Below are 22,553 nucleotides of genomic sequence, written 5' to 3'. Positions count from 1 at the left end.
GATATCTCAAGAGTTTCATTCACTTTGCGTAGCAGTTAACGAGCGGTTTAAGTGTCGAACATATTAATCATGCAATTATTCCTTTTTCATACCAGAAGTATAAATGCTCGCTGCTGGCACGCGCATCTTGCTGCTAAATTGGTAGATCGCTTAGCATTTTCCTGTAGATGAATTGGGACAGAAATAAGTGAGAGGAATAAAATCTTGTATGTACTAAGCAGCGAAATTATTTCTTTGACTGATTTTGTTTAATTACTCGGAAAAACTTACAACTCTTTTCTTCCAAGCGTAAAAATCAAGGGACGTAGGACACAAAGGCAAAGGCTTGTTAAAATGATAAGGATCATTACCGTTAAGTGGCTATATTTACACGAGGAGATTTCCTAAGACATTTTTGCAAGTAACCGAGTACATTTGGGTCAATGAAGGAGCCCCTTATGTGCCTACGTTAACATAAATGAAGCTTTGTTAATGCGATGGTACTTACTTGCTTACCTATATTGTATCGTCATCCCAACATGTAATTTTATATTCTTAATATTAATATTAAAGAAGGAATCAGTTTGGACAAACTGATTCCTTCTTTGAATTTAACAAGAATTTCTGACTTTTGCCTTAGCCGACATAAGTAATACCACAGGTAATTCTACAGAAATTCTCAGTTTTCTTATCGAAATACTTTTCATTTTAGCTGTTTATACTACGAGAAAATGTCTTAAAGTACAGACATGCTATAAATTGAGAACACAGTGAGGTTGATGAGTGGACCACTATCGATCATCGGCACTCGAAGATTTCATTTTAAAAATAAACGTAGACGATGTATTAAAGAAAGTTTTATGCCCATGCAGTTTCCATCAATAATAATTAAAACACAACATACTTAGTGTGTTTATTGAGCCTTCTAATGTATCTAATTCTTAAAACAGTAAATTTTTTGCTATTGATGGTAAAACGTTTCGTTCCCTTACAGTATTTTTCGTTAGTCCGTTAAACCGAAATACGGGGTGTGACTGAGTGCGAATAAAAAACCGCCCGCATCTGTCGTTGTCCGACGCAGGCGGCGCGACGTGAAACAGAACTTTTTGCTTATTTTTCAGGGTAAAGAGCGTTTCAACAAATGAAACGGCATTTGATGAATCGTTTCGCATTTGTTTTTTTATGACGCGTTAATATTGAGAGAAGAAATAAACAAAACCAGGCGGGATCACTTCAGATACTTAGAAACTAACTTACTTACGGTTTCTTCTAGATTCTAGAAGCGCTTTTAGAAGCTTGTTCCTGTGAATCCTTAGGGATTTGAATAAGTCTCGTAGAATGTGCAAAAATCAGGATGCGAGACACGAGACATCGCGAACTAGTTTTTATTCATGTCGTCAGTTTTTATTTGTATACGACTTGTTAAAATCAAGCTGCTTTCAACGCAAAATTTACTGCGATGTTTGTTAGAAAGTTTCAACGGATAATGTTTATTCATTTCCCTCTAGCTGACGCTGCCCAGCGAGACGCCCACTAAGCAACGCCCCGGCTGTTTACTGCCAAAGGGTTAAGCTGGAAAACGAATTACCATTTGATAGAAAACATAAAACGAAGATTGTCCTTCTTACGATACAGATTACTTCCAAGTTTCCACCATGATCGTTATTAATTTATTTTAATTTTCCACCGTATTTTCCTATTAACTTTCAACAAAACAGGTTATTTTCTTTTACGACATAAGTTAGGATGTTTAGCGGGCAACGGTCTCGTGTTTTATATTAAAAGTATTAAAACCTCTATCGCACTTTGTCATAGTACTCGTAAAGCGACATCCATAAAATTGCTGCAGCCTTCCCACGGAGTTCAGTGCGGCAAAGCGTTCTTTGTATTTCCAAGGAAGTTAACAAATGTCGGCGATTGAGAAATTGGTCGAGCTTTGCGCCTGGTTAGTTTCGAAGATACATCAAAGGAATCAAGTGTTTACACAACTAAGGCGATCAACATAATCATTTTTCTAGCTATTGGCATGTTGAATTGCTTAAAACAGTTTAAAACTTTTTATTTTTCTATTAATGTTTATTACATTTTTTAAAGTAGTTTCGACTTCAGTAGCCAATAACGACAATTTTCATTATTTAAAGTGCAATTCTATACAAATTAGATTATAGATTTTCCTACCAACTATAAAACTCTTATTTTGCTAAAAGTACCTAACTACCCACTCAAGTTTGTGAAAATATTCAAGATAGATCGAGATGGTCACTGTACTAGAGCGAGCGCCAGTAATCGCCTTAGGACTGCCGTTTCCGCGATCCTAATAGTAGTAACGGAAAAAGCTCAATCAAAAGCTTTATTGAGGCTGGCTATCTATAACATACAGAAGTCATTACGTCAGATAGATTCAAAGGCACGCTATCAGAGAAATATTAGCGATGAACTCGAATAATGACCCTTTCATCACCCCCGGTTGGGTTGGGGTGAGCCATTACACAAAGTATAATCATAAATCAAATGTCAGGAACCTTGATAGTTTCTGCCAATGAATTCACTAAACATCATCTTACATCACAAACTATTCCACTTGCTCAACTGCGAAGCAGTTTTGTTAATGTGTATATTTTGGCAGTAGCGAAATTATAGCTAAATGAACACTCAATAAACGGGTTCTAACATACGCGCTCCAGTTATCTAATTTTAAACTTTCCGTTTATTTGCTTTTTGTATACTCTCCTTATTAAAACGAGTAACTTGACTTGTTTAATCGATCGGTTTTCCGGTAATAAAGATACAAGCAGACCTACTTTTTTTCGCAGGTTATGTTGAATTAAAGAATTTGTAGATTTAATTTATAAATGCTAATTATCTATACTATTCTATACTTCGATTAATTTTTGTTAGGTACTCTAGAGGGATTATTTTTTAAGCGACCGCTGACATTCTATTTATGGCATAAACGAGTAAAGTATAAAGTATATGTATGTATAGACCCTATAAAACGTTTTGAATGAAGCTGACGACTGCAAAGTTTAAATTTTGTTCCTCTGACGCCTCTGACGGATTATCCGATCTGCTCCAATAAATTGAAATTCCCTGGGAAGGCGATTAAATAGGTACGTTCTTTAGCAATCACCTCACTACATAAAGTACTATTTTACTAGGCTACCTTCTATTTGAGTTGAATAGAATGCTAATAGTACTCTTTTTATATACGTACGTACACAATACCTACTTGCTATGTTCTCGTATTGACTGCGCACTGAAAATCTAGCTGCACGATTTACGATATACTGTTGCTAAAAACGAACGAGATGAGATAATAATCTTATTTAAAGTATAGTAAGTTCAATCCTATTCGGAAAACAAGGGCACAGTAAAGTGCGTGGTCACGCTAGAAACTCTACTTATTTTGAGACTGGAAAATTGACTCTTAGAAGAATTTATGACTTATAAGATCCTGCCGGGCTACAATGCGCGTCAAGTCCAAATCTTGTCGTCGACTTTAGACGGCAAATATATGGGTTTGACGTACTAAATCGATAAAATACTTCGATAAAAGTTTATCATGGCGCGCATCCCAGGCCTATTGGTTGATAAAAACACTTGTGTGATTAAAATAAGCTTTATTTCTCAGGTGGCAGCCCTGTGGGCAACCAACGTGTCGGCGTTCATCGGGCCGCAGGAGACGTGCGTGCACGAGGGCCGCATGGCCGCTGCCTTCAACCTGCCCATGATCAGCTATGTGAGTAACCATCCTTCATAATTTATTAATTAGTTTAATACTTCATAATATTACTCAGAACATTAGGTCCAGTGTTAATTTTAATACCAAGATTATTATCCCTTAACGTTGTGACGCCATTAAGTCGTCAGGTAGTCAAGGTAAGACACAATGAATTTGTCGCCGCAATCATTTGAAGAGGCAATAAGGATTTTTTTCCACTAATGAGCTGAGCGACGATAATGATAAAAAAAAAACAAAACAGAGAAAATCTGTAACATATAAAATTAGTTGACACACCTACATTTTGTTTTGATAGATAGATTTGATATCTCGAAAATAATGCTGAAAATTTTCCTCCGTCAAATCTTGAAAAGCAACTAGAGACCAATGTGTGAATTTCCGAGAAAGTGTGTATCTTTAGTGTAAAGTGTGTAATCTTTACGAAGGAACGTAAGCTGGGGTATCAAAGAGCAAAGTCTGAACTGATGTGTTATTACAATAAATTATCTAAAGTAATTTAATCGCCCACCAGCTATTTCATCATTTTACAGGCGGATGTAATAAAATTTTGAACCTAGTATAAGAATAGATTTAAATAATGGTGTTATTCCACTTTTTCAATGTTTAGATGAAAAAAGCTTTGTCTTAAGTTTTTCATGATTTATGATTTTTCATTTGACACGTAACGTGATTGTAACCATTAATTATGTTAAATGATTACATATTATGTACTTACCTACATATCGAAACTCTCAGATTATAAGTGGCTTATAATTTTCGCGAAAACAACATGATATTTATCTTTCTATTTGTTGTCAGTACTGCCGTGACGTGGCCAGCTCCAACAAGCGCGTGTACGCAACGTTCGCGCGCACGCGCCCGTCTGACATCGACATCTCGCGCTCCGTCGTCGCCGTGCTCAGCCACTTCAATTTCATGCATGTAAACATTACACTATACCACATAACATTTATGTTGCCGCTGATCGATCGAATAAGAGATTTTCAGAAAATGTTTATCTTTGAATGATTTGAGATTTCATTCATGGTTTGATTTTTTTGATTAAAGAAGAGAGAGACACTCTTTTATTTGTATCTTATTATCTCTAGCGTAGATTTGGAGAGTCAGAAATATTTTACTGGCATGTGAATGACAAGATTATTTACTAAGTCGTAGTAGAGTCAACTAATTTTCATTCTTAAACGAAAGATAACNTTACTAAGTCGTAGTAGAGTCAACTAATTTTCATTCTTAAACGAAAGATAACTAAACTAACGAATAACTTTAACAGGTGGCATTTATCTACCTCAAAGCGCCGAACCACGACTTTTCCCGCCTAGCGCTCGCCATCATGGCGGCAGCCAGAGAGAAACACATCTCCGTGCGTGCGGCCATGGAGTACCGCCAGCCTTTTTACTACGAGAACAGGCGGGAAAATTTCAGCAGAAACCCCTTTTTGGACATCGTAAGGGAGACTTATAAGGACACCAGAAGTAAGTTTTAACATTTTCATGGGATAAATCTATTTATTCGTCAGAATCTATGCTTACAGACACATACCGAGAGTTTAGGCTTTTCAGTAATGTTATTATCAGTAACTGAAAGCCCTGTGTCTCTTGCAAGATAGACAATCTTACATACCTATTCGTTTTCAGTTTCAATAACGTGCAAAATGGTGATAAAGTAAATTGTACCTAAAGATTGTACATGCCTGCATGTACAATGTCAATTACTGTAAGTTGCAATAATTCTCTTGCAGTCTACGTCACTGTGGGGTACTATCACGACCACATTGGGCTCATGTTGGCTTTGGATGCTATGCAGTTACTGGACTCAGGTAGGTTCACAACTTAACTTTCATTATTGTTAGTTATAATAAAGTGACTTGTTTTTTAATAGTGTCATTTTAGACCACCAGTTTCATATCCCGGCTTCGTGAATAAAACATTCAACTGTATTACTGTGAAACAAGGCAAGAGGTAGTCTTGTCGCATATTTGGTTATGCAAATCGAAACGATCCTCGGCCGCAAAAAGAATCTATCTCAGTTTCTTGCTAATATAGAGATGGAATTTTTTAGCATTATCTTCACCTTTCGTCAGGAGAACAAAGGGAATTACGTCTGCAATTCAGGTAGGTACTTGGTCTGTTTCAGAATCAGCTCTTTCATTTCCTTTGTACTCATACGGGTTTGCTTAAAATGTCCTCTCTACTCTTTTGTTTTTAGTCAGCTAGCTTTTGTGTGTTTTAGAAGAATTTTATAAAAAAAAGACTTATTATAAAAAGCTTTTCCAATTTTACTACGAGGACAAAATATTTTTTTTAATTAAGGTCTCACAAAAAATTTTGTTTTTTTTTATCTCGCTTTAATGAAAAAAAATCCAGGATTTTAGCTAAAACATTGTTACGTTTTGATGAAACTTCTCTTTTATCAATATGAAGCTTCTGCGACTAACATAAAATGAAGATTAATTATTATCACTGTAGCGAAAGAAACTATGAGTTCCAAAGACGTGTAAGTAAGCACCTACGTGCGTGATTTCCATAAGCCGAGACTGATATATTTGTCTAGGTCTTCCCCTTTGTTGGTCGGATAACACTCCATTATTCCCGACGAAAATTCGCCCTTTTCTGTGAAGTAGAATCAATTTATTTTTATTATTTATTTGAAGGTTGGTAGAGCCATTCACTTAGCGGCTATGATTTTGTAGACGATAATTACTACGGAGATAATTTTACGAGCTAAAACGTCCCTGAAAATAAATAAGGATGTTATTTGAGATGGTTCGTTAGAGGCCGTTGTGATTTTATCAATACGAAACGCGATGTCTAATAAGTACAGTACGTGGGCAAGTGTATTTTTATAACATTCCAAAAAAATGTAATTTTACCTACAAATAAGCTTTTGGGTAAAATTGTTATTAAGAGTAAGTCCATTATGAATTACGGGACTCTACATTGATGTCTTCATACTAAAACCATTGTAACCTATTTATGGGAACAACCTTCTAAATCAATAAATCTATTGTTTACAAAATCGTATAAAATAAATGAACGGTCAATTAAAGACACAATAAATGGGATTTCCAAAATACATTTATACTAAGAGGTAGGTAGTTTAGATAGAGTATTTTATTTCATCGAATTTCTGTATTTGGTTATCAAGGCAGTCCCCGAGTTCTGCAGACTATCTATTTAGAGCATAAATCCTTAAATCTGACAGAGGTTTTTGTTTGCAAGTGAAACCGTAAATCTATTCACTGGCGGTGGCATTTATGTCGGTTTTTAGTTGCAAAGGGGATTTATAGATAAATCACTAGCTTTTTCCCGCAGCTTTGCCTTCGTGTAATTCAGTTTATCACAGATTGTTATAAATGAAATAGGTATTTAGCTGATATTTTATTCTGATGTATAAAGTAACGATACTTACTAATACATACTTACTTAGCGTAGGGTAACGTATTAATTTGACTAAATTGAAATAGTTAAATGAATTTTTTGGCCGACTACCTTCTATTCTCCCTCCCTCAGAAACCTCCTACCTACATAATAAGTATTCTGTCGTCTATGACTCTGCTTTATTTTTTAAAATTGTCCAGGTGAATACGCGGCCATAGGAGTTGACGTTGAAAAGTACGAACCTCAGGAAGCCGTGCAATACCTGGCCGGTCCTCTCCGCAAGGAACCCACTTCAAAGGCCCTGAAGGCTTTTCGGTCCTACCTCGCTGTCACGCCCTCCCCATCGCCCTCCTACCCTGCCTTCGCCATGGAGGTCAACAGGAGACTCCAGATGCCACCGTTCAATTTCACTAATCCCCTACGCGCATTTGGAGGAGGCAAAGTGGTGAGTAAACACAATTATTTTCGACTTTGATTTCCATGTTGACTTGGGGTTCGATTTTTAATAGAATATTGATTTTGGTGGAATCAATGTTTGGCTTCAGCAATCTTTATAGAGTGCCAATTTCTTTGTGTAATTAAATTAAAAGTAGGTGAGGTGCTAATGGCCGTTACTAATCGGTCTATATGGAAATCGGTAGCGCATTTTCTTACATAACTTTTCAATTCCTATCATTGGAGGTCCGAAAATATTTCTCATACAATTTGATACCATAATGATCATTCTTCATAAAAAATTTAAAACCTACATATTTAAAAACATAATCATTGATATTCATAATATCACTAATCATACACTTATTTTTTACTAATATTTGTTTTCATATATTTTTCTATACTAATGATCGAAACTCATAATCATTCGAATAAATAACTATAATATTCATAAATGTGATGTATCCTAATATTTGTTTTCATAAATTTATTACTCATAAGTGTATTTATCCATATTATTGAAAATCATGATGTCTATATTCGTATTAAATCGTATTTTAACATTAAATTAATTTGAAATGGTCCAAAACAGGCAATATTTTGTGCCACAAAACTAACGTGACAGAAACGAATCGCTGCAAAACCGACTCCACGTAGTCTTGTCTGCCCTACCCCTAGAGTGTAATTTAAAAGCCGGAGGCGCGGAGGGAGGGCAGCCCTCGCCCGCTGTAACGAGGCTCAGGCGCCCGGGTGAGCTGGAGCGGCTGAGGCTGGTCGCCGAGGCGCCGAAGGCGCCGATGGCGATCCAAAAAGCCGAAGCTGCGGAAGCAAGCGTGGGTGCCTGAGCCTCGTTACGCAAGGGCGGAAGGGCTGCACATCCCGCAGCGCCGGAGACGAGGAGATACCAATGCATGCTGCATGCTTGCTTTCATGCTGCATGCTCTGCATGCTTATCTACTCTATTAAATTATATATGATTTTTTTAAAGATACGAGTATGTCTGTTATAAAGTAAATTATTCTGAACAACAACATTATGAGTTGAAGTATGTTCTTAGTAACAACATTATTAATTAAAACAATATGATCAATGAATGTTATGAAGAAAAAAGATCTGAAAATAAAAATTATGTATTTTAAATGGTTCTTGGTAGTAACAGTATTGATAAAAAAATTATGATTACTAACTGTTATGAGCTCCGATGGTAGTAATAAAAATGTATGAATAAAAAAAGTATGAAAAATAAAATTATGAAGAGAGATTATTATGAACACAAATCGGTAGTAAGACAAAGAATAGGATTTAGAATTTTATGTGAGCCAATATAGAACCATGGAAATCATTAGGGGAGGCCTATGGCTGACAGCAGTGGACGTCCTATGGCTGAAATGATGATGATGGATGGTACTAATGAAATGTTATATCACAGAATAAGTAATAGTACCAAGGTTATATTTAAAGTGGCATGCATTTGCGGCATACGAATGTAAACAATCAAATGTAGCTGTACAGAATAATACATGAAAATTAAAAACAACGTTAACATCTCACGTTGCCAAATTAATTACCGAGTTAATTAAAGCCCGCTGTTCAATGTGCGACACAGTTTTGCGATAGAGCAGTCATTATGACCTGGCGCAAATGAGTTAATTCAATGAACGAGATGCACTTTTAATTAAAAGTAACTTTTACATCCGTTTCGTAATACTCGTAATTCATGGATCAACTTGGATATGTCAAGTTTAATCCCAGAGCAGAAGAGACATGATAGTCCGATAAAAATACATTGTGCATATCATACGATCAGGTCGTCTCCAACCTCCTACGGGATATTGGCTAATTAAGTAACGCTATATGGTTATTGTTATAGCCCACATAATAGTGAGATGTTAATGACATGTTTAATTATTTATTATTATATTCATATAGCTATTAGCCTTACTCAGTGAAGTCATTGATTTCAAAGCTACTGAAAATTTTGATTACAGGAAATTGAAAATAACTCGGTTTTCAGTCTAAAATGAAATGTTTTTGAAGGATTTGTGTCTTGGAATATTGTTTAATAGTGTCCACTCGTCCACACATTAAGCTAAACCTGTGACTATAATTCCCCGTCAAAGCGGCGTGGCTCCACGATGCGTGTGTGTTGTACCTAGTGTGGTTGTAACTTGTTGTAATAATTGGTATTTTACTACTAAATTGTTTAATCTGATATGTTATCGGCTGTACATAGATCCCAGTGGAAGCAGCGTGGCTCCACGACGCGGTCTGGGTGTATGCGCGCGCGCTGGTTGCAGCACTAAACACCGGCGACAACCCTCGCGACGGCCGCGCCATTGCTGCCTACATGCGCAACACTACATACCACAGTGTTATGGGGTGAGTGAAATATTTTTCCCTCAGGCTATCGAGTTTTTCTGCTCACACTGTTTTAGTTTTTTATTGCAGGATTAGGCATGATGTTACTTTAATTGAGACGGGAAAATTGTTGCAAGTCCTGATGTTGAGTCATAAGATTAGGCATTGTCTTTCTTATTGGAGACTAGAAAATTTGGGTCGTGCAAGTTCTGTAACGTCTATAATAAGCCATTGCTAACTTTAAAGACTGTTCCCAAATTACGTACCTCAATCCCTTAAATAAGTATATTTCGTAGAGACTGCTTTTCAATAGATTACGGACTTGTGGGTATGACTGAAGGTCTAGGACCTAGACTCTAGTTAGACTGTATGATATTTGTACAGGTACTGGGTACACATGGACGAGAATGGCGACGCTGAAGGCAACTACACACTGCTGTCGATCGACCCCAGCCGTCCGCCCGGTCTCTACCCGCTGGCAGTGCTGCACAAGTCTCATCCGGTGACTACATAATATAGACTTCCAATTTGTTATTAATTAATCTGAATGTGTTCTACGAAAATAATCTAGTACGATAAAACTGTATAAAATACAAGACGGAGTCAAGGGATACACTAGATATAATAAGTACCAGAAACATCTCATTTTATTATATTAGATGGGCACGCTTTAGAACAGATAACCAAATCTATATCACTTTACTAAAGCTTATGAAGGTCCGAGCCGAGCTTTCGATGTATATTAGTATCGTCCTTTTGCTCATCTCTAATTTTAATAATTTTGTTAGATTTTATAGCAAAATTATAACAAAATAGGTTGGAGTGAATTATCCTAGAGCTGTAAATAAAAATAATGGAGACTGGACTGCAAGTAATCCTCGACGACGCACGCCGCCGTCTCGTATCGTAAATTGATCCCACCGCGACTGTTATTTACAGAGATCGAGTTCATAGCACAAGCTTTATATTTTTAACAAGTGTAATTAAAACTTGGCTTGCCGTTGGTTGTGCGTAAAAAAATAGAGACTAAAGACACTGACTTAACTGTAACGAAATGGACATAACAAACTGTGTAGGTACTTATTTCGTCGCAACATGTGAATCTTGTGAATTCTTAGGAAAATGTAAATAGATTGTGAATTAAGAGGCGGCTCACGTACACATAGCGAATCTGGACGTGGCCCGAATAAGCGGCGCCTTAACTGTTTGGAGTTTACGTCACATTTTGGCCTGCGAGATGCACTTTTGTGCCAACAAACGCACTCGTGAACGCAACCACTGATATCCTTTAAACTAGGGCGAGGAACTATAAATGGTCTCTTTCCGCCAAAAATTGATCGGGGATTTGCCTATTCGCCATTTTTTGTTTATAATGTTCCGATTATTACATTCTGGCTATTCTTTTTTACGGTAATTTTCATAGTTTAACTACATAAGTATACCGTTTCAACCAGTCTAAGTAGATTTACACAAACATTATATTGTTCCAGTTCAGTACAAATAGTGATCGATTTTCATGAAAACTGAGACAGATTTTCTAAGTGACGACAACATTTTTGACTTAATTTAAAATTCTCGCACACAGGAGGTGAGATTCCTGCGGGAATTGAAATGGCCGGGCGGTCACGTGCCCCTCTCCGAACCACCGTGCGGATTTCGCGGCGAAAAATGCGTCAGTGAGTACAAATACAACACTATTTCAATTATTATCTGTGACTGAAACTGTTTATGAGATGAAAATAAATTGTCCTTTATTTAAGATTCAAGGTAACCTATCTGTAAATTAGTTACCCTTAAAAGCAGTGACAAGAAAAACTTTTTAAAACCCGGAAGTTTTCGAAAGCTAATGTGTTTAACTATTAGTAAAATTACCCATGTGGTACGGGTAAAAATATGATGCTATTATCCTTAGTCTTAAATTGTTAAAATTAATTTTGATCAAGCATAAATATTTTAAGGGAGAAAAAGAGTTGGGAGCAAAAAGAAACTGAAAGGGTGTACTTAAGAGTGCTAAAGCCGAAAAGTTTCGCTATACATTTTGGGAAACTTGGCATGTTACGATGGTAACTAAGTACAGTTAGAACGTTGACCTAAACGACTTTTACTGGCTACGTTAAGTGGCTCAACCTTATGCCAACCGTTTTGCCTTGCAAATAATGCTGGCATATTGGAGTAATGACTCCAAATCACGACTGTCGCTCATTTAAGTGATGAGGTATACTGCAAGTCACTGGTATATCTTTTCTTCATGAATAATTCTACAAATGGCCTGAAAGATCACGTCACGAACATGGACCTATAAAAAAGTTATAGGTCCATGGTCACGAAAGGTAAATAGTCAATAAGAAAAACCAACAAAAAGTATTTTTTGTAAGATTTAGTGATGCCTTATTTTTCTTTTTTTCAATAAATTATTAAACAATAGAAATCATGGCCATATTAAAAAATATTTACGAGTCTGGCCAAGTACTTAGGTAGAATCTCAAATAATTTCTTATTAAAATTAATAAATGTAGTTCTATGGATAGATGGATAGAAATACTTTCCTTCCTCCTCTGAAGCTCAGTGAATTGGTCGCAGAGATTTCTCTTCTCGTGTCTCACATTACCATAAATGGCATAGCTTTTACCAATGTCACGGAAGGGATGACGTCATTGAGGAAACTCTTAACTCGGGCCCAAGGGGCGGGAATCTGCCCGGATTTATTGCTGGGCTTTCTTTGTTCCATTATAAGTAGTATTTAGTTTTTATATTTTTTCCAATTGCGCCTCCCTTGAGACGTTGAACTGGATTTCTGATTGGAACAAGCCCAATAAAAACTTATTGGACCATTTTTTTGTTCGTTTGCTTAACTCTTTTTCGTGTTTTTATTATTTTGTGGTTGAGGTAACTTTTTTATACACAACGAGGAAACTCTTCGACTGCATGTCACGTGATATACGGTTAGTGGTGTTTGCATTTTATGATGCTCAAAAAGTCGCCTAAATTGTAATATATGCCTGGGTAGCTAGGTGGTAAGTTTGTTCGTATCTCACCCACGACAATACAGTATTTCAAGTAAAAAAGAGTTTAAATTCTTGCAGATTAAATATTTTCATTAGTGCTCTTTTACTCAATCCCCATGACCTCTTCTATACCTCGTACATATCTAACATAGCATGACTCCATCCATATTCACTATTATAGTTAACTAAGAAAACGTTTTAGCGGTAGCCATGAACTGTTTTCCTAAACAGCCTGAGTTAGCAGAGACTTTCCTTAACACACAACGTATGTTAGCTAATAGAATAGGGTGGGCCGAGATGGGCCATTAGGGCCGGTCGACATTCTATTTAGTGGCGATCTAAAAAACTTACGTCGTGTTGAGCACAGGGCCGCATTAAGTGCACGGGTTGCGACAGTGAGCAGGGTTACCAGATCCTGTCAGTCACATGGACGCGGCTTTTTTAGTCCGAGTGACAAATGAACGTAAACCGACGAGTATCTTCTTCATCCGTAATTTAGTCAGTCAGATTCTTACAATTACTTACTCATATGCAGACATTTAAAAACTCTTCACATAATATAATACTAAGATGTAATAAAAACTTACCCGAGCGTTGCTATTAGGTAAAAAACCTATTCAAACTTTATGGTCACTTGAATGTCATATTAATGATACCACTTCCCATTGGCGTATCTAGGGTACTTTTTCAGGAGGTGCCTGGCCCCTGACAAGCTATATGACTTGGGGTGCGATTAGTATTATAGCTCATGAGTTAGTACCATCAACTGTCAACTGGACACCAGACCATTCTGGGGGGGCCGTGCCACCCCGGCTTTCCCGCTATATACGCACGTGCCACTTCCTGTACTGTTTCTACCTACCTTCCATTTCTTATCACCTGCTTTTCACTTGGCTTCATCGGTCATCATCAGATAAAGTTTTATTGAGACTATTTTTTCTGGATCAATTTCTCCTGCCAATTCTGATAACCCTGGAATAGCGTGGCGTGTCGTCGCGAGCGCGGAGTGCGCGCTCAGCGCCATCGGCCGCACTCCCGCTGCTTACGCGCGAACGAACGATGTGCCTCAGTGATGTAATGGATTCGCACTTTCGGAAATTACATTATACGAACTGATGAAAAAAGCGCAAGTTAGCTGAAAAATCACGTTAAGTTCTCTGAATAAAATCGACTATGGGCTCCTAAACTACTTAGTCGCTTGAAATGTATCTCTCTTGCTAGAAACACCTGTTAGAACTGATTAGAGACCATAGTAATGGCAGGACTTGTTATATGGGAAATCTTTGCAGTAATTTTTTGCTACATAAGTGCATTAGCGAACTTAATAAATCAGCTCACATAAGATGTAGCAAGCAACATCTTAGAAGATAACTGAATCTTTTAAAAAACTTTGTTTCAAAAGTGTGAATAAATAAAAACTTTGGACAGTTTAAATTCATTAATTACCCACAAACAATTGAAAACTTGTTCCACACAAATAAACACTTCGTCTAATTTGACAACCTTTACCCCCGAGACGCCACCCCGTCTGTGCTTCTTGCTATACTAGAAGTCGGAACAAAGAATTGCTCTCAGCTATACAAAGGCTTTGAAAGCACTGCACTGTGCGACAATATTAATACCCTTGCCACTCGTAGCAACTTTACTACACTACTTAGTCTATATTAGTAAATACCTACGTATAAATAAGTAGATAGCTTGTGAATGTACGTTATACTCGTAAAAGAATCTTGTTTTCCTTTTTGAGTTTCTGTGCGAATGGCTCGTAAATGAAACCACTGGTATACTTAGTTATTGAAATGTTTCCCGTAAAACACTAACTTAACTAACTAAAGTACCTACCTAAGTAAGGCATAAGTAGTAAATGTTTCAACATTTCTACCTACAGTGAAAAACATTTCAGTTAAAACTAAGTAACCTTTTCTACAAATAACCGCCTCGTTGGGTCCGTCTGTGACATCTGACGTTTCCGAGCTCACGGTAAAAGGACAGAGCCAAACTCTCAGACGCGGCAAGGTTCCACTTCAGTTATTTCGATTTAATGCCCCGGCTCACCCTCAAATCCACTTTATCTGCGCTCCTCGCAAAGAATTTGCTTACAGTTACAAATTGAATACAAACGTTTAAAGGCATTTAGAGCCCACAGACATTCCCTCGCCTTCAGTACAAGTAAATGTGGTTAAAATTCCTATTTCCTACGATAACAAACACAAGCAAATACTTTATGGTTTCCACTCACCCTTTAAGATGAGAAGTTTACATGCATGTAAAACCCCAACCCTCTTTGTTTTTTATAACCGATTGCAGAAGGAATTATGACTTACGAGTACCTACCTACGGGTAAAAAGCTTCGTTTAAGGATTAATTAACTTGGTTGTACAAGTAAAAAATGACCAAAACCTTAATAAAAGTATTTTTTCAAACGAATTGCGTAAATAATGTGTCTACGAAATTATGGGTCGTAGCATCGTAGTCAGTTACGACAGCGCGTCCTATAAAGGCATGCCGAAATACGCTACGTGCTACGAGCTTAAGACGTTGTGCTACGTCATTCTTTTTTTTTCGTAGATATTGGTAAATTTATGGCAGACGCATGTTTAACGATGTAACTTGCATTTTTTTTAAAATTATGTGTGTCTCGCATAATATACCCAAAATGTTTTTGTTAATAGGCCACGTAGGTGCATGGGCCTTAGGCGCATCGGGCGCTACACTAGTGCTCCTGGCATTGGCAGCGTTAGCCCTCTACCGTGGCTGGCGTTATGAACAAGAGCTGGACTCTCTGCTCTGGAAGATAGACTTCCGCGACCTCCACCTGCCTGATGAGGAGCAGAGCACCAACAATCTGAGTAGGTAAAACAATTTCTATGATGTTGTATGCATGCTTGTTATGTTAGTATAGGCTAATTCAGCGGTACTCAACCAGCAGTCCGCAGACTTTCGTATGTAGCCCTAATTAATAGGTAGAATGAAATTGTATTTGTTAACATCTGAATAAATGTACTCGTAATTGTACGAGTACCTATCAGGTAAATGGCCTGAAGCACATACCTACTTACCTACGTCTTTAGGCCAAATAAAAAAAAGGTTGAGTACCGTTGGTTTGATTGCTTTAGATGTAAATAGCCAATTTAGTAGCTATATGTGGTTTACCTTAGGAGATTTGAAGGATTTTTTGAAAATATTGTTTTACGTAGTCAAAATCAAATACATACATATCCGCTGCGCTATCAAACTAGGCGAGTTGGTCAGAGCTGAATTTTTCCAGCAAGACAGCAGCGCGGGCGCCAACCCAAACTCGACCACAATCGAGAAGAATGGTGTTAGCAGCACTGGTGTGCGTTCCAGCCAGGTGTCGCTCAGCTCCAACCCCGACCTGGACTTCCGCTACTCCGCCATCTTTACTGAGGTGGCCTTCTACCGCGGCCGGCTGGTGGCCGTCAAACGGGTGCGCAGGAACCACATCGACATCAGCAGGGAAATCAAGAAGGAACTGAAAATTGTAAGTTATTTAACCACTACGAAGACTTATAAAACCTACTTAAATTTTTAATAATAGCTTAAAGTCAGCCCTGAGCTGAAAAGTTCTTAGCTGATTGAAAGTGATGATCAGGCCGGAGCAAAATTGAGAGGTCAAAGAGAAATTACTATCTTACCCCCAGCTGCCGAAACCACCCCCACCTGTTAACATTGTACTATTATGGCGACATATTTACCCAACGTAATATTATCTGCGTATGCTATTAGCGTAATAAAGGTCTACTATACTCGTTTATAGACCTAATAATTTACGCGAAGGGTCACTTTTGATTAAAATAGTATTGTCCAACTATTTAATGAGTCGTGTAATAGGTGCAAAACTTTCCAGTTCACGCCGAAACTTTCGGGTCCGTTTGTTTATTGTAAGCCAAAGTAATTAATTTACGGAAACCCACGAACAAGCATTCAGTAAGTAATTACTGTCTGTTTGCATTTAATTTAAACGACTTTTGCAGTCTGAACAGAATAATAAATGTCAAGAGGCGTTTAACTGTGAGACTTTAATGAATGTTAGAGTTTTAGTGCGTTATACGACGAAGACACATGCATATTTACGAGTATAATATTGGTTACTTGACCATTTTGTCTAATAATAAAGCGCAATTACAGGAGCTTCCGATAGTTTGAAATTGAAACTGTGCAAAAAAACATTGCACATACAATAACAGCATTAACAACACCAAAGGTGAAAATGTAGAGATGATGAAATGAAAAAAAAAACAGATTGAAAGAAAGAAAGAAGAAATGTTTATTCAATATCATTGAAACTTTTTACACACATTGCTATTGTATAGACCAGAGCAGATACTCGTACCTACCTATGGAAGTTTAAATGTAGTCTGTTGTGATTTACTAAAGTTAATTCGAGCCACCTCACAAGTCCAACAGCCGTAAAATTGAAGTTCTTTAAACTTTTAACGGCAGTTTTGACTTCTATTAAAGTGGGTGGCAAACTCTTCGATCATCCGACAAGTCTCGAAAAATTCGATTGGAAGATTGAACAGTAATAAGTACCTAAAATAAAATCAATGCGCAGTTAGGTACTCGTATATTCGCTGTAAGGAAGTCACTGAAAAAAACTATTGAAAAGTTTAATTACACACCTATGACAAAAGTAGGTATGTATGATTTTTATTTTCAAGATTTATTACTTCAGTTTGAGGATCTAATAATAGTCAAATCCGTGAATCAGTAATAGGAAGAAAAGATGAGAAAGAAAGGAAATAAACCACGATAAACCATGAAAACTTTAATGTTCTCTCTTTGTTTGCCGAGACATTATATTAATGGATATAGGCAGAGTACTCCGAGATAGGCCCGTAAGCTCCGCTATAAAAGGCAGCTCAGTCGTCCCCTCGAACAAACAAGACATTTTCTCCGACTATGACGGACTGAGACAAATCGACTACATCCATCCGGATTTACTGTTACGAGGCAGGTAGAAATACATACAGATACCTAACTACTTACCCAATAAAGTACAACGAGATGATGGACTAGGTAGAGCTCTAGAAAAAGCTCTTCATAAGGTAGCTCGATGTCGCGATGTTTTTACCTTAGTCAGGTGCTTGAAAATACTTAATGCAGTATTAAAATAATACTTCATGAAATACAGTACCTCTAGTACGAAAAACTTTCGAGTTTGTTTCGTTGCGTATTCAAAGTGTCATCGAAAAATTTTGTATGAAAAATTAAACAGCGCCCCCTATATTATAGCCGCCCTAGGGGGCGCTGTTTAATTTTTCATACAAAATTTTTCGATGACACTTTGAATACGCAACGAAACGAACTCGAAAGTTTTTCGTACTAGAGGTACAGATTCTTTAAAAGTGAATCTAGAAAGTGTAAACCTCTTGAGATCAGTGTAAAGACAAAGTTAATTTGTTCAGGTGCAGAAAGCTCTTGTTTGCAAAGCTCAGCGTCGCACTGGTGGCGGTGTTGGCAGACACGTCCTCATTAATGTTATGAGGCTTACCTACGTACCTTTTAGTACTCGTGCAGCTAAAGAAACAAAAGTCGTGTACTCCCCGTAGTCCTCGCCTTGGACTTCTTTCTAGAAATTTCATGACACTTACGTAGGTACGACTACGTGAACGACTTGGGTTTGTTTGGTTTTTGTCGACTTTTAAACTTAACTGCCTTTACGAGCAAGATAGCTGCAGCATTTAGCTATCTTGCTCGTAAAGGCAGTTAAGTTTTTGGAATTGTGATTTGGGTTGCATGATAAGTTAGTTACTAATAACAACTATTTATTTAGCAAATCATAAAATCCCACTCATCAAGAAACAGCTGTGAAGAGACAGACTACATTGTACATAAGACAAGTTCTTTAAACTCATTGTTTTCTTCTTATTGAGATTGGATCAATGTCATATTCCTTCATATTTATAGATGCGGGACTTGCAACATGACAATGTGAACGGATTCGTGGGCGCGTGTATTGAACCGCCCAACGTGTGTGCGCTCTCTGAATACTGCACTCGTGGAAGCTTGAAGGTGAATTACTTATTTAATTTTAATTTATTTTATAAAGTTCTTTGTAAGCTACAAAGGAGTTTATAAGTTATCTAAATTCTTTCCTTTTCAGGATATCCTTGAAAACGAGGACATAAAACTCGACAACATGTTTGTTGCATCACTCGTCGCGGATATTATTAGAGTAAGACCCTGATAAATTGTCCCGCATTTATATTGCTGCTACATTTTATTCGTCTAGTAAATATCACGTGCACGTTTTCAGGGCATGATATTCATACACGAGTCCCCGTTACAATACCACGGCGCGCTGCGACCGTCCAATTGCTTGGTGGACGCGCGGTGGGTGGTCAAACTTGCGGACTTCGGTCTCAAGGAGTTCCGGAGAGGCGAGCTACCTCCTTCAGACCCTAACGCTTTGGGTACACATGTAGAAAGTTAGTAACTATTAGATATCAACTAATTTGAAACTCTACACTAGAAAGTTTAATATGCTAACATTATTAATTAAAAAAGAGTGTCAGTTTTAATTTGTACCTACTCGTAACTAAATGCAGTTTTAAAAGTTCATGTTAATCAGTCATGTTACCTTCACACTCAAATTCGAAAGCTAATGAGCTGAATTTACAGACGTTACCTAACTTAAAAGCATTTAGATTACCTAACACGAATCATTTCGATTAGAAATGTAAATCGTGAGCTGTAGCACCACACCTGACCACCTGAACGAGTCTTGTTGGGTACTACTACTTACTTGTTGTAGTTAAATTAATGTAAGATATTTTTAGGTCTAGTCTACCTCTCTCCCGAGCTCCTCCGCAACGCTGGCTGGGGTTCAGACACATTTCCACTATCAGACGACTACCGGGATGGGACCCCAGCGTCAGATATGTACGCGTTCGCGCTAGTGCTGTATGAGATCCACACGCGCAAAGGCCCATTTGGATTAGAAAATCCGGCCACCCCGGAGTTACTGCGACGGCTGGCCGTGCCGGATCCGACGCCTTTCAGGTAGGTACGTGTCTAAATGTTGTAAGAAATAAATGAATATCTTTTGGTGTTACAAGTCGCAGTACTGATCTGAGTAGATATACCTACCTAGCCAGAGTGCAGTTTTATGCTAACTGCAATGTAGAAAAGATAAACCCGTTCAAAACGGTCCGGTCCTGTTGTCCCCCACAGGGGAGCCAACCAGGGGAGACAACAGTAGGTACTGCACCAAAACAAACGCACCGCTTCATGGAGTACCCGTTTCGTGTTTGTGCTTGAGTTGATTCCTTGAAAGATGGTATCTACCTACATACCTTGGTATAACGTAATAGTAACGTATCTGTATAAAAAGAAGACTAGACTTGAAGATGACAGGTAGTGTACCACGTGGTTCACCTGTATGCCTGATAGCATAAACCTTCCTCTTTTATTAAATAACTTTTATTTGAGTCAAAATACCAAAAAAACATTGATTCTTCAAAACTATTCACTCAACGTTCTACAGGCCTCCCCTGGAACCCTTATCAGGCCGGTTTGACTGCGTCCGGGAATGCTGCTGCGAGTGTTGGGCCGAGGACGCCACCACGCGGCCCGACTTCAAGTCTGTGCGCACGCGCCTGAGGCCGTTGCGGAAAGGAATGTAAGTACAATAATTAATATTTCGTATTTGTTTGAAAGGAATGTAAGTACAATCTATACTAATATTATAAATGCGAAAGTAACTCTGTTTGTCTGTCTGTCTCGCTTTCACGCCTAAACCACTGAACCGATCTTGATGACATTTGGTATAGAGATAGTTTGAGTCCCGGGAAAGGATATAGGATAGTTTTTATCCCGGTTTTTGAAACAGGGACGCGCGCGATAAAGTTTTTCTGTGACAGACAAAATTCCACGCGGGCGGAAAGCTAGTAATTCATTTTGCGTTTTATGTGATTCGCACCTTACAGCCTACAAGATAATATTCAAAAGTTGTTTGTTGTGAAACAAAGGTGTTATAAAGATACATGTTATTAGAGTGTTTTTGTTTTTTTCCATACGGACTATACCTAGGTACGGGTCATTCCATGACAATCGTTTACTGAGAGTAAAAAAATACGAGTAGGTAGGTATGTAATAAAGAGAAGACAATTTTCTTACATCTAAATATGTAAGGAAGAACCAAACCTCTTATTTTTGTTTTTTTGAAATTTCAGGAAACCAAACATCTTCGACAACATGATAGCGATGATGGAGAAGTATGCGAACAACCTGGAAGTGCTGGTAGACGAGCGCACGGACCAATTGCAGGAGGAGAAAAAGAAGACTGGTACGTATTATATTATTAGCACAGTCGATACTCCATCAGCTTCAGCCTACGGGACTATTCCCACCTTTGGTTCCCACCGCTGTAACTCCTGTTGTGAAGCCAGGATCTACAGCTTGACCGCCAATAAAAACCCAAGCAGTGAAGGAAGGAAGTTTGTCCGGGGCCCGGGCGAAAGTTAAACTGTCATTGGAGCCGCAATTAAATTATTCGAAGTCCATTAGCATGTCATAAACTGAACATTTTCTTCAATTCACTTTGACTTATTACTAAAAGATATAAGACTTTAAATGCAAATTCATTGGGTTGTTCCTTTTATTAGAGGCACTGTTGGAGGAAATGCTACCGGCACCAGTGGCAGAGCAGCTAAAACGAGGGCGAAGAGTTATGCCTGAGAGCTACGACTCGGTGACGATCTACTTCAGCGACATCGTCGGCTTCACTGCTATGTCAGCTGAAAGCACACCTCTGCAGGTAATAATCATATTAAAGCTTTTCTTCCACAATCACAATGTCATTATTAAAACCGAGCTTAAACAAAATCCTAACTACACACTACACTTTACATAAAACATTTTCTTTTACAATGCAAACCCCCTATACTTATTCAATTCATTTTTGCAGGTTGTTGACTTCTTGAATGACTTGTACACTTGTTTTGACTCAATTTTGGAGAACTTCGACGTGTACAAAGTTGAAACTATCGGCGATGCCTACATGGTGGTAAGTAACTCATTATGCTACAACCCGATCGAGCTAAATGCGCACCGCGCTGGAATGCGACTATCCCTTCTACTTATCCGCACACCTCCCTGCGTTCGCTACGTCCGTTTAAGGTTCGGCCAAACCAAAGCGATCACACGCGATCAGCCGGCGTGCAGCGATGGCGATCAATGCATTTAAGTCTGGTCGCCATCGCTGCACGCCGGCTGATCGCGGTGTGATCGCGTTAGTTTGACCGAACCCTAAGAACTTCGATGAGACGTCATGGCCGCCAGGTGCGCTGTAAACTCGACTGGCTTGTTCACTTCATGAGCCAACATTAGAACCTATCTCAGTAGATAAGTAAACTCATTACAAGTACTATTGTAATGAAAACAAAATCGACTTCTCTTTTCTGAGATGAAAGCAGACAAATCAAACTTAACTTTGTAGTTTTTATGAATAAGAACATTATGAAGATTAGACTTACCACTTGATCCAGGTGTCAGGGCTGCCGATCCGCAACGGCATCATCCACGCGGGCGAAGTGGCATCCATGGCGCTGGCGCTGCTGGCGGCCACGCGCGCCTTCCGCGTGCGGCACCGCCCCGAGCACCGCCTACTACTGCGGGTCGGCCTCCATTCAG

The 22,553-nt window shown here is 38.3% G+C and overlaps 1 protein-coding gene across 1 annotated transcript in view; it reads left to right on the top strand.

Annotated features, from left to right (window-relative positions):
* Window positions 1–22,553, top strand: part of LOC114355556 (speract receptor) — a 52,832-nt gene that overhangs the window by 26,346 nt on the left and 3,933 nt on the right. Inside the window, exons 5-23 of the mRNA XM_028308471.1 lie at window positions 3,611–3,718; window positions 4,520–4,642; window positions 4,992–5,193; window positions 5,460–5,537; window positions 7,299–7,543; window positions 9,767–9,912; window positions 10,276–10,393; window positions 11,477–11,567; window positions 15,569–15,745; window positions 16,169–16,398; window positions 18,828–18,932; window positions 19,024–19,095; window positions 19,177–19,348; window positions 19,700–19,922; window positions 20,407–20,541; window positions 21,095–21,207; window positions 21,527–21,678; window positions 21,829–21,927; window positions 22,409–22,553. Of these exons, the coding sequence (XP_028164272.1) occupies window positions 3,611–3,718; window positions 4,520–4,642; window positions 4,992–5,193; window positions 5,460–5,537; window positions 7,299–7,543; window positions 9,767–9,912; window positions 10,276–10,393; window positions 11,477–11,567; window positions 15,569–15,745; window positions 16,169–16,398; window positions 18,828–18,932; window positions 19,024–19,095; window positions 19,177–19,348; window positions 19,700–19,922; window positions 20,407–20,541; window positions 21,095–21,207; window positions 21,527–21,678; window positions 21,829–21,927; window positions 22,409–22,553 (2,734 nt within the window). The remainder of the gene's footprint in view (window positions 1–3,610; window positions 3,719–4,519; window positions 4,643–4,991; window positions 5,194–5,459; window positions 5,538–7,298; window positions 7,544–9,766; window positions 9,913–10,275; window positions 10,394–11,476; window positions 11,568–15,568; window positions 15,746–16,168; window positions 16,399–18,827; window positions 18,933–19,023; window positions 19,096–19,176; window positions 19,349–19,699; window positions 19,923–20,406; window positions 20,542–21,094; window positions 21,208–21,526; window positions 21,679–21,828; window positions 21,928–22,408) is intronic.

The sequence above is a fragment of the Ostrinia furnacalis genome, unplaced genomic scaffold (genome assembly GCF_004193835.3).
Source record: "Ostrinia furnacalis isolate ACB-3 unplaced genomic scaffold, ASM419383v2 OfSCF2419, whole genome shotgun sequence".
NCBI lineage: Eukaryota > Metazoa > Arthropoda > Insecta > Lepidoptera > Crambidae > Ostrinia > Ostrinia furnacalis.
The sequence above is the reverse complement of the archived record's forward strand: the minus strand, read 5'-3'. Positions and strand labels throughout refer to the sequence as shown.